The sequence below is a fragment of the Giraffa tippelskirchi genome, chromosome X (assembly GCF_054371585.1).
Source record: "Giraffa tippelskirchi isolate mGirTip1 chromosome X, T2T-mGirTip1v1.2.pri, whole genome shotgun sequence".
In the NCBI taxonomy this organism is placed as follows: domain Eukaryota; kingdom Metazoa; phylum Chordata; class Mammalia; order Artiodactyla; family Giraffidae; genus Giraffa; species Giraffa tippelskirchi.
Window position 1 is genome coordinate 1,394,194 of NC_137289.1, and position 11,826 is coordinate 1,406,019.

The window sequence follows — 11,826 nt, forward strand, 5'->3', positions numbered from 1 at the left end:
GGTGGGCACAGGACAGTCACACAGCAGGGCACGCTGCACCAAGACGAGAACACAGAGTCCCTAGGAAACACGGCATGGCCCAGCAGAGCACAGGTCCCAGGGGGCCTCCTGAAGCCCCACTGCGAAGCCCCAATGCAGATCTTCCTTCCCGAAGTCCTGGGGTGGTCGCCGGCCAAGCCTTCGTCTGTCCCCTCCTTCCCACCGGTTCCTGGGAGTGGGCTGGGGTGTCTCTGCGCCACGGTGGGGGGAACTGCTCAGAGAAGAACACACGCACATCTCCAGGAGACCAAGCAGAACTTGGCCTGAATCCACACTGGGGAAAGCACATGCTAAGCTGAGGACAGGGCCTTGGCTGGTGCTCAAGCTCAGGGCACATGGCAGGGCCCAGGGGTGGCTGACCAGGTAGGTGGGGACACCCGGCCTGGGTTCACAGGCACCTCGGGGATCTGCGGGGGCTGGGAGGGGAGTTGATGACAGCTCAGGGATGTGTGTTGATGTGGAAGGGAGAGGCACTGGGCCAGGGAGACGTTCCTTGAGACCTGCGTCACTAGGGAGCCTACAGGAACACATCTGGACTTCCCAGGACAAAGAGCAGCCTGTCCCAGGGGATGCTGAATAGAAGTCCCCTCTTGGGGGGATAGGGAGGCCCAGGCACCATGACATGGCCCCTAACGTGGGGCCAGGAGGCTACCTGACCTGGCCTCTCCCTGCCTCCAGGCCAGGGGCCTGGGACCTGCTGAGCCTATTGACCAGAGGAGAACCCCGGGGGGCTCATCTCCACAGCCTCTTCCTCATCTCTGGGCTCCTCTGGGATGGGCTTGAGCCCCTCCTTGGGGGGCTCCTCGGCCTCCTGGTCTCCTGCCTGAGGGAGACCCTCTGGTTCCCAGCCAGGACTTCCTGGGACCACCGGGGAAGCCTGGCCCATCCAGGCAGTGGCGGGGTCCCAAGGGGCCTCTGAGGGTGCCGCCTGACCTAGGCCCGGGGAGCCGGGAGCCCTTCCATCTTCCTGAGTGCTCTCCCCAGGGGCATAGCCTGCCCAGGCGGCACCACGGGCTTCAGGAGCAGCCTGGGCAACCTCAGCGCTGCCGCCAACTGCCTCACTGGCCTCTTCACGCACTGGGAGGGCCTCGACACCACCTTCCTTGGAAAGGGCAACCTGGGCAGAGGTATCTCCACTGGCTGGGGAGGCCTCGCTTCCACCTGCAGCTGCACCCTCGGTGATGATCACACAGGCCAGGGCAGCAGCCAGGTATCCGAGGACCCCATGGGCCTCCTCCTCCACTGGGAACTGCTCACCCATCGCTGGGTCGGTCTCCCAGGCCTCGGTCTCCCGGATGAGCTGCAGCATCGCCATGAAGCTGGGAGGTCTTCTCTCCAGCCGCATCCTCTTCAGCTTGTTCCGCATCAGGTTGTTGGGCCGGGCCCGCATGAGCACCTGCCTGGTGCGCAGCTGATCTGCGATGGTTGGATGCACAGCCCCCCTGCTCAGGGCCAACTGCAGCAGGCCTTCCAGGCGCATCACAAAGGCAAAAAGGCTCTCCTGGGGCCGCTGGGCACACGTCATGAACTTCAGCCGAGCGGTCACCCGGGGATCCTTGCTCCCGAACACCTCCACCAGCGCCATCAGGCAATCCTGGGCCGCCAGGTTGGGATCTTCCGCCAGGAGGCTGCACAGGAGGTCCAGCGCCGGACCCTCCAAGCTCTCCACCAGCCTCCTCCTCCGCTCCATCTCAGTCACGTGGCGCCACAGGTACAGCATGTCGTTGGCATGATCCAGCCATCTCTCAAAGGATTCTTCCCCTTCACCCGGCTCTTCCATCCCGGAGAAGGTTCTCAGCTCCTGGTAGCCCATATTCTCTAGCATGGGCTCCAAGGCCAGTTGCCATTGAGGGGACTGGGCCCGTGGCTCATCCATGGCTCCAGCGATACCTGCAGCTGCAGCCTCCATGGGAACTCCTGCCTCCCCTGCCGCTCCTGCCATGCTCAGAGATCCAGCCACACCTGCAACTCCCGTATCACCTGCTGCTCCCTCCTCATCGGAAGCTCCTGCTTCGTCTTCAGCTCTGGCCTCACCCTCAGCTCCTGCCTCACCGGCCGCCCTGGCCTCATCTGCAGTGCTTGCCTCACCTGTAGCTCCTGCCCCACCTGTAGCTTCTTCTTCACCTGTAGCACCTGCCTCACCTGGAGCTCCTGCCTCACTTGCAAGTCCTGTCTCGACGCCAGCTCCTGCCTCACCTGCAGCCCCTTCCTCATCTGCAGTGCCTGCCTCACCTGGAGTGCCTGCCTCACCTGGAGTGCCTGCCTCACCTGGAGCTCCTGCATCATCTATAGCCCCTTCCTCATCTGCAGTGTCTGCCTCACCTGGAGTGCCTGCCTCACCTGGAGCTCCTGCATCATCTATAGCCCCTTCCTCATCTGCAGTGTCTGCCTCACCTGGAGTGCCTGCCTCACCTGCAGCCCCTTCCTCATCTGGAGTGCCTGCCTCACCTGGAGTGCCTGCCTCACCTGGAGTGCCTGCCTCACCTGGAGCTCCTGCATCATCTATAGCCCCTTCCTCATCTGCAGTGTCTGCCTCACCTGGAGTGCCTGCCTCACCTGGAGCTCCTGCATCATCTATAGCCCCTTCCTCATCTGCAGTGTCTGCCTCACCTGGAGTGCCTGCCTCACCTGCAGCCCCTTCCTCACCTGGAGTGCCTGCCTCACCTGGAGTGCCTGCCTCACCTGGAGTGCCTGCCTCACCTGGAGCTCCTGCATCATCTATAGCCCCTTCCTCATCTGCAGTGTCTGCCTCACCTGGAGTGCCTGCCTCACCTGGAGCTCCTGCATCATCTATAGCCCCTTCCTCATCTGCAGTGTCTGCCTCACCTGGAGTGCCTGCCTCACCTGCAGCCCCTTCCTCATCTGCAGTGCCTGCCTCACCTGGAGTGCCTGCCTCACCTGGAGCTCCTGCATCATCTATAGCCCCTTCCTCATCTGCAGTGTCTGCCTCACCTGGAGTGCCTGCCTCACCTGCAGCCCCTTCCTCATCTGCAGTGCCTGCCTCACCTGGAGCTCCTGCATCATCTATAGCCCCTTCCTCATCTGCAGTGCCTGCTTCATCTATACCATCTGCCTCATCTGCAGCCCCTTCCTCATCTGCAGTGCTTGCCTCACCTGTACCACATGCCTCACCGGTAGCTTCTGCCTCATACGTAGCTCGTCCCTCGAAGCCAGCTCCTGCCTCCCCTGTGGCTCCCTCCTCATCTGTGGCTCCCTCCTCACAGGCAGGTCCATTCTCACTTGAAGCTCCCGCCTCACCTGTGGGTCCATTCTCACCTGCAGCTCCCTCACCTGTGGCTCCCATCTCACCTGTGGCTCCCTCCATACCTGCAGCTCCCATCTCACCTGTGGGTCCATTCTCACTTGAGGTGCCCTCCTCACTTGAGGTGCCCTCCTCACCTGCTGCTCCCTCCTCACCTGCTCCTCCAACATCACCTGCGGCTCCCTCCTCACCTGTTCCTCCAACATCACCTGCGGCTCCCTCCTCACCTGCTCCTCCAACATCACCTGCGGCTCCCTCCTCACCTGTTCCTCCAACATCTCCTGCAGCTCCCTCCTCACCTGCGGCTCCTACCTCACCTGTTCCTCCAAAATCACCTGTGGATTCCTCCTCACCTGAGACTCCCACCTCACCTATACCTCCAACATCACCTGCGGCTCTTGCCTCACCTACCCTACCAACCACTGCTTGTCTCTGGGGCTGTGCAGGGAAATTGGGTCTATCCTGTGACTCAGCATCAGGGGCCTGGGGCAAGCAGACAACATCCCAGGGCCCCCCTTTGCCTGGTATTTGTCGGGGGATCAAGCTTCGGCTTAAATACTCAGCAAACTCAACCAAAGCAATCTTCGACCCCAGCTCCTTTTTGAAGACCTTGCCCAGCACTCGGTATCTGCCCAGGGGGCCCAGGGCAGCCTGCACGGCCTCCCTGAATTCCTGGTCCTCGCAGTCATCTGGGATGCCCAGGAGGAGCAGAGAGCGCTCCTCATTCACGCCCATCCACCTGCACCAGTCTCGCAGCAGCGCCAGTGGCATCACCATTCTTGAGGACCTGTGGGTGGGGAAAGTGATCAAAGGGGTGTGCACAGATTGTTGAAGTGTGAGAATAGGCTTGTGCGTGCAAAGGGGAGAGAATAATGTTTTGGCCACACAGCCCACCCCACTGCCCCTCACAGCAGCAGCTTGGAGCACTGCCCCAACCTGTTTTGTTTGGTTGGTTTTAGGAAACTTTTCTGATAACTTAAATGTATTTACAAAACAAACCACAAAATTCTGTAAAGCAATTATCCTTCAGTTAAAAAAAAATTTAAATATATATTTACAAAACAAAACATTTTCTACATTTCTGGCATCAGTTTTAGGAAGTTGCCTTTTTCCCAAGGAATTTTTCAAAAATTTTAGCATAAGTTTTTCTATCATAGTCCTATATTCTCTTTTTAATGTACATCTGACCTGTAGTGTTAGCCCTCTTTCATTCCTAATATTGGTGCTTAGCATTCTTTGTATTTTTCCTTGATTCGTCTTTCTACGGCTTTCTCAGTTTTGCTGCCCTTTTTTAAAAAAACAACATACGGCTTGGTTTATCGTGTCCATAATTTGCTTTCTATCACCAACTTCCTCTCTTAGTCCAATTATTTCTTCAGTCAACTCATTTTATGCTTCTTTCACCCTTCTTCTTCTTCTAGCATCTCTATAGGGACTGTTAGGTCACTGATTTTATATCCTCACTCTTTTCTAACATAAGCATTTAGAGCAATACATTTTCCTCCTATTGCTTCTTTAGCTGCCTCCCACTAATTTGAGTAAGTTGTATTTTTTCATTATTCAGTTTGAAATATTTTCTAAGTCCCTTTGTGATTTTTTTTCCTTCAATCCGTGGATTTTCCAGTATTTAAAGATATATTATCATTATTAACATCAAATAAAATTTCCCTGTGGTGAGAGAACTTATCATGTAAAATTGCAATACTTTTAAATTTAGGTGTGGTGTATCCCGGTGAATATACAAAGCACCCTCGTGAAGAATCTTTATTTTGTGTGGAGACCAGGGCCCTGCCCCTCCCACCACTGCAATTCCTGTACCACTCAGACAGAGGCAACCTGGAACCTCTCCATTCCTAACACAGTGTGCCAGAGCCCCCCCGCCGCCCAGAACCCCCCACAAACCCATTTGCAACGGCAAACAGCCTCCACCAGATCACAGCAGCTCCAGCGCCACCAGTCTCAGCCTCACTCACCCCACGTGGCCAGGCGGCTCCTACTCGCCTCCTTCAACTCCACTCCCCACCCCGCCAATGGGTGGCGCTCTCCTCTAGGACCTGAAAGCAGGGAGCCCCCACATGTTTAGAGATCAGACTTTCCCTCTCACCTCCCCACAACGGGGAGTCCTCCCACAAGCACTATCTCACACTCCCGATGTAGAGACTGCCCCTCTTGCCTCCCCCCCAGAAGGGAGCCACAGCCCCCTTCCGGCCACCAACGTCCTCTCGCTCCGCCCCGCCCCGCCCCGCCCCGCCCCGCCCCGCCCCGCCCCGCCCCACGCAGCCCCGCCCCGCCCCGCCCCACGCAGCCCCGCCCCGCCGCACGCAGCCCCGCCCCCGCCCCGCCCCACGCAGCCCCGCCCCACGCAGCCCCGCCCCACGCAGCCCCGCCCCGCGCAGCCCCACCCAGCGCAGCCCCACCCCACCCCGCCCAGCCCCCCGCAGAGCTGGCACCTCCCCAACGGTTTCCAAACCGCATCCACGAGTCCACCCTATCCACCCCTCCCCTCAACCCCTTCCTTCCACCACAGGGGGCAGACATTAGCCCTTCCCCCATGTTCCCCTCGTGTCTCGGCATGGGGGATCCCTCCCTCACATCCTCCCACTCCCACAGCCAGTAGTCCTCTCCTCTGGCCCCCAAAGCAGGCCTCACCCGCTCAGCAGGAAGCCTTTCCTTCTGAAACCCCCACAAGTTTAACTATTAGCCACCCCCTCTGCACCCCCAAACCAGAATGCCCCCCCAACCAGTCACCCTGGCAGCCAGCGGTCCTCCTCTCAGAACCCCTACACTGAGGAAACCCTTTCCTCAGCCCCTCTGAAGCCTGCCGCTGTCTGAGGCCTCACCCGGACTCCCAATCTAGTAGATGTTGGCCCTCCCACCTCCACTCCTTGCCGGGCCAGCTAAGGGACCCCCACCCGGGACCCCAGAGTCCAGACCCCAGCAAAGTCCCCGCCTGTCTACTTACTTTCTCAGACTCTGTAAACGACTCTCGAATCCCAATCAGAAGGGTCTGGAGAACTCGGCTCAGCAGCGCAGCCAGGAACCGAGCAGCGCACTATCCCGAGCCCTCTGTGCGAATGCCACCTGGGTTTCCTCCGTGCTCCCAGAAGCCCCAGGAAGATGAGGCAGAAAGTTCTAGGCAGCTGTTTACAAGGAAAATGATTGGATGAGAAACACACGTGAGAAGGCTCTTTGCTACTGTATCAACAAGCGGTGAGCACTAAGGACTTGATGTTCCAGGGCTTGGCGCCCCGGGAAGCAAAGATGGCTTCCCTGATGGTGCAGATGGTAAGAAAAAACAAAAAACAAAAAAACAAAAACACCTGCCCGCAATGCGGGAGACCTGGGTTCGATCCCTGCGTTGGGAAGATCCCCTGGAGAAGGACACGACTGAGCGACTTTCACGTCACTTCATTTGCTTTCCACCAATCAAAAGGTCTCCCTGCAAGGCAGCCGAGTTGCAAAAGTAAACTTGCAGATGGAAAACCCATCGCTGGCAAATTGGTCAATTTTTCTTTATGTGCATTCTAAGTCACTTCAGTCGTGTCCGGCTCTTTGCAACCCTATGGACTATAGCCCGCCAGGCTCCTCTGTCCATAGGGATTCTCCAGGCAAGAATACTGCAGTGGGCTCCCCTGCCCTTCTCTAGGACATCTTCCTGACCCAGGGATCGAACCTGCATCTCTTAGTCTCCTGCATTGGCAGGCAGGTTCTTTACCACTAATGCCACCTGGGAAGCCTGTTATAGTTCATCTTATACTGTGACTGATAATTTAATAATGCTGTTCTGTATATTTACTGATTTCTTGTCTAGTTTTATTAACTAGCCATCTTCTCTCATGGCAGAAAGAGGATGAGGGAACTCTCAGGTGTCCCTTTTATAAAGTCACTAATCTCTTTCATTAGGGTTCCATCCTGGTGGGCTAATCACGTCCCAAAGGCCCCACCTCCAAATCTCATGCTTTGAGAGTTAGAATTTAACAGGTGAATTGGTGGGGGGGTTACAGTCAATCCATAGCACTGTCTATCCATCTATTTTTGTCCCTATGTTCCTTTTTCCTGCCTGAGGTAATAATTTCAAAAAGGCTTTTAGCTTTCTCTCTTTTTATTTATTTATTTTAATTGGAGGATAATTACTTTGCAGTATTGTGATGGTTTTTGCCATGCATAAATGTGAATTGGCCATAGGTGTACATGTGTCCCCTCCATTCTGAAATCTGCTCCCACCTCCCTCCCCACCCTATCCCTCCAGGCTGTCATCTTTCTCTTGAATCAGCGTTAAGCTGAGCGGACTTGACACTGATGCTGATTTTGCATTCACACACTGAGACATTTTTCTTTCTCTAGCTCCTCTATCACTTTTTCACACTTCTGCCATATTATTGTCCACATCATCAGCACAGCTGACTTCACATGTTCCATGATTTTGTCATCATGCTTTAGAATCACACCAATGGTTGAATGAGACATGTTATAAGAACAAGTGTCATCTACCATCTTTCACCTTGCTCCCTCTCTCAATTATTTTCACTTTTGTTTCTATCATTATCGCTTGGCACTTCTCAGTACCGGCTACATCGCCACTGCTTTTATGATTGAGTCTGGGCATCCTGGGCTTGAAATACAGATACTGTACTCCATACAGTACTGTACAGTAAAGTACGCTAAAGTACATCCACTTGTAGAGAGTGCACACACGTGACGATGTACACCAGACACGTGAGCTAACTTACATGATTGGACATGTGAATACACATTCACATCTTTGAAAGTTCCCCACTTGAATGCTCTTATGTAGGGGACTTACTGGTTATCTTTAATTTTTCACTGCCTGATTGTGGTTAACATTGTACCACTTCACAGAAATGTACGAACATTTCTACAATATAATTTACAATATTGTGGTGTTTTCTGCAATGCATAAATATGAATCGGCCATAGGTGTCCCCTCCATCCTGAACCCTCATTCCCCCTCTACCCCATCTTTTATGCTGTAGTTTCCATGTATATTATATCTACATGGATTATAAACCTTACAATATACTTGCTATTACAACTTTTAATAGTCATATGTATAATAAAGAAATTAAGAGCAAACAAGTATTTTTTTTAATGTTTAAATGTCTGTTGTTGCTGTTCAGTCGCTAAGTCATTTCCGACTCTTGGCGACCCCATGTACTGCAGCATGCCAGGCTCCTCTGTCCTCCACTATCTCCCGGAGTTTGCTCAAATTCATGTCCATGTTTAAATGTTTACACCCATATTTACCATTTCTGGTGTTCCTCATCTCTACCCAAAGATCAAGATTTCCCTCTACTATCATATTTCTTCATGTGGAAAGATATTCTTTAGCATTCTTTTAGTACAGATCTATTGGTAAATTTTGTTAGCTTTCATCTGTCTCAAAAGGTACTTATTTCACCTTCATTCTTTTTTTTCTGCTTTATTTTTAAATTTTTTATTGATGTATAGCTGATTTACAATATTGTGCCGATCTCTGCTGTCCAGCAAAGTGACTCAGTTATACACGTATATACATTCTTTTTTATATTTATTTTCCATTATGATCTATCACAGAATATTGAATATAGTTCTCTGTGCTCCACAGTATGACCTTGTTTTTTTTAATTAATATATGTATTTTAATTGGAGGCTAATTACTTTACAATATTGTGGTGGTTTTTGCCTTACATTGACATGAATTAGCCACAGGTGTACATGTGTTCCCCATCCCGAACCCCCCTCCCACTTCCCTCCCCATCCCATCCTTCTGGGTTGTTCCAGTCCACCGGCTTTGAGTGCCCTGTTTTATGCATCGAACTTGGACTGGTCATCTATTTCACATACGGTGTGTGCTCAGTTGCTAAGTGGTGTCTGACTCTGCGACCCCATGGACTGTCGCCTACCAGGCTCAAACTTTGTCCATGGGATTTCCTAGGCAAGAATACTGGTGTGGGTTTCCTTTATCCTTTCCTTTTCCATTTCCTTTATCACATATGGTAATATACATGTTTCAATGCTGTCCTCTCAAATCATCCCACCCTTGCCTTCTCCCGCAGAGTCCAAAAAGAACAGAGTCTGTTCTTTATATCTGTGTCTCTTTTGCTATCTTGCGTATAGGGTCATCATTACCGTCTTTCTAAATTCCATCAGTTCAGTTCAGTTCAGTTGCTCAGTCGTGTCCAGCTCCAGTTTCATCCACCTCATTAGAACTGATTCAAATGCATTCTTTTTAATAGCTGAGTAACATTCCATTGTGCATATGTACCACAGCTTTCTTATCCATTCATCTGCGGATGGACATCTAGGCTGCTTCCATATCCTAGCTATTGTAAACAGTGCTGCGATGAACATTGGGGTACATGTGTCCTTTTCAGTTCTGGTTTCCTCAGTGTGTGTGCCCAGCAGTGAGATTGCTGGGTCGTATGGCAGTTCTATTTCCAGTTTGTTTGGGGTTTTTTTGTAAATCAATTTATTTATTTTAATTGGCTAATTACTTTACAATATTGGGGTGGGTTTTGCCATACATTCACATGAATCAGCCGTGGGTGTACATGTGTCCCCCATTCTGAACTCCCCCTCCCACCTCCCTCCCCATCCCATCTCTCAGGGTCATCCCAGTGCACCAGCCCTGAGTGCCCTGTCTCATGCATCAAGCCTGGACTGGCGATCTATTTCACATATGATAATATACATGTTTCAATGCTATTCTCTCAAATCATCCCACCCTCTCCTTCTCCCAGAGTCCAAAAGTCTGTTCTTTACATCTGTGTCTCTTTTGCTGTCTCGCATACAGAGTCATCATTACCGTCTTTCTAAATTCCATATATATGCATTATTATACTGTATTGGTGTTTTTCTTTCTGACTTACTTCACTCTGTATGATAGGCTCCAGTTTCATCCACCTCATTAGAACTGGTTCAAATGCACTCTTTTAAATAGCTGAGTAACATTCCATTGTGTATATGTACCACAGCTTTCTTACCCATTCATCTGCCGATGGACAAGAAGGTTGCTTCCATGTCCTAGCTATTGTAAACAGTGCTGCAATGAACATTGGGGTACACGTGTCTCTTTCAATTCTGGTTTCCTCGGTGTGTGTGCCCAGCCATGGGATTGCTGGGTCGTATGGCAGTTCTAGTTACAGGTTTTTAAGCAATCTCCACACTGTTCTCCATAGTGGCTGTACTAGTTTGCATTCCCACCAACAGTGTAAGAGGGTTCCCTTTTCTCCTTGTTGTTTATGCATTCTAAATGTAATGGCTTGCCATCAGGTTTGGGCTCTGTCTGTCACTCCCTTAGTGTTTGGAGTTGGGAGGACACCACTCAAGGCTCTACACCCCCCCCCCAGGCCACCTCCCACCACTGGCTTGGGCCCTCCCTTCTTCCTGAGGCTTGGCTTCGCCCTGCACCACTTTTCAGGCCCCTTCCCCGCTGGGGTCCCATGGACTTACTGCAGAGTGGCTGAATTTGGGCTTGCTGCCTTCAAGCACTGTCTCTTCCTGCACCCACCCCACCCTCACTCCTGCCACAATAAGGAGAGGTGGATGGAGGAGAGACGGAGCAGGATGGGCCTGGGTAGATTGCTGCTGGAGCTGCCGCAGGGTGCATCCACAGATTTCTGTTACATGACTTTCTCTGGCTGGACATGTGTTTGAAATTCTTCATTAAAAAAAACTGGGAAACTCTTCCGGGGATGGCATCTAGAGGCATTCATGATGGTGCAACATCTGACATACCGTTGTAGGCTGTCCTACAGTACAGCTTCTAACAACCAGGCTCTCCCAAACCCCTGGTAATAGAATCGTTTACCTTTATACCAAGAAGGTTGGGAAAGCACCAAAATCCGCATGTGGTGTGTGCCCAGGCAGACTTAGGGGCGTTCATGCTGTGAGACCTAAAGTTCTCATGAGGTTGTCTAAGACAAAAAAACATGTCAGCCGAGCCTATGGTGGGTCCATGTGTGCTAAATGTGTCCATGACAGAATCAAGCATGCTTTCCTTATTGAGGAGTAGAAGATTGTTGTGAAAGTGTTGAAAGCACAAGAACAGAGTCAGAAAGCTAAATAGGACGTTAAGGAAGTCTCTTCTATTGTTGGCTTGCCCCCCACCCTAAAAAGTTTTTTTTTTAAATGGTTATTAAATTCTGTCAAAATCTCTCTCTTTTTTTGCATTTGGCAAAATAATGATCACATGGTTTTTCCTCTCTATTTTATTAATATGGCTGATTTTATTGATTGATTTCCTACTTTTTCTAAACTTAAATGATCTCAAATGGTTTATGGATTCAATTTGCTAATATTTTATTTAGAATTTTTGCTTTTGTGTTTATAAGAGAGATTGGCTCATAATTTTCCTTCCTTGTAGTATCCTCTTTGTGGGCCTGAGTTTTCTTTGCAAAAAGATCCTTTAAATACAAAGACAATTACTGTAATAAATATAAGATTTTCTATTTCAAAAAAAAAGAAAGCTAAATAAAAAATGAAGCATGTTTGAGTAAGAAAAAACTCAAAAAAGCCTCCAAAAA

General features: G+C 51.0%; 1 protein-coding gene and 1 pseudogene across 3 annotated transcripts; one reads left to right on the forward strand and one right to left on the reverse strand.

The window, feature by feature from the left end:
- Positions 1-372: 372 nt before the first annotated feature.
- PNMA6E (PNMA family member 6E) lies at positions 373-6,425 on the reverse strand. 3 transcript variants are annotated; one of them, XM_081563715.1, is made up of 4 exons: positions 6,264-6,425; positions 5,275-5,355; positions 3,439-4,088; positions 373-2,181 (listed from the first exon to the last, which is right to left on the reverse strand). In XM_081563715.1, exons 3-4 carry the CDS (start codon positions 4,076-4,078, stop codon positions 743-745), a joined length of 2,079 nt encoding a protein of 692 aa, XP_081419841.1. In that variant the 5' UTR covers positions 4,079-4,088; positions 5,275-5,355; positions 6,264-6,425; the 3' UTR covers positions 373-742. The 3 variants fall into 3 exon arrangements, with proteins under 3 accessions (XP_081419841.1, XP_081419839.1, XP_081419838.1); XM_081563713.1 differs by having other exon boundaries at positions 373-3,009; positions 3,046-4,088; XM_081563712.1 differs by having other exon boundaries at positions 373-4,088.
- A 4,592-nt stretch (positions 6,426-11,017) lies between these two features.
- On the forward strand, positions 11,018-11,369 carry LOC145537202 (large ribosomal subunit protein eL34 pseudogene; annotated as a pseudogene).
- The last annotated feature ends 457 nt before the right edge of the window (positions 11,370-11,826 follow it).

Bases quoted from the DNA above. Each gene is read 5' to 3' on its own strand.
- PNMA6E (XM_081563712.1), bottom strand. From the start codon at position 4,078: ATGGTGATGCCACTGGCGCTGCTGCGAGACTGGTGCAGGTGGATGGGC.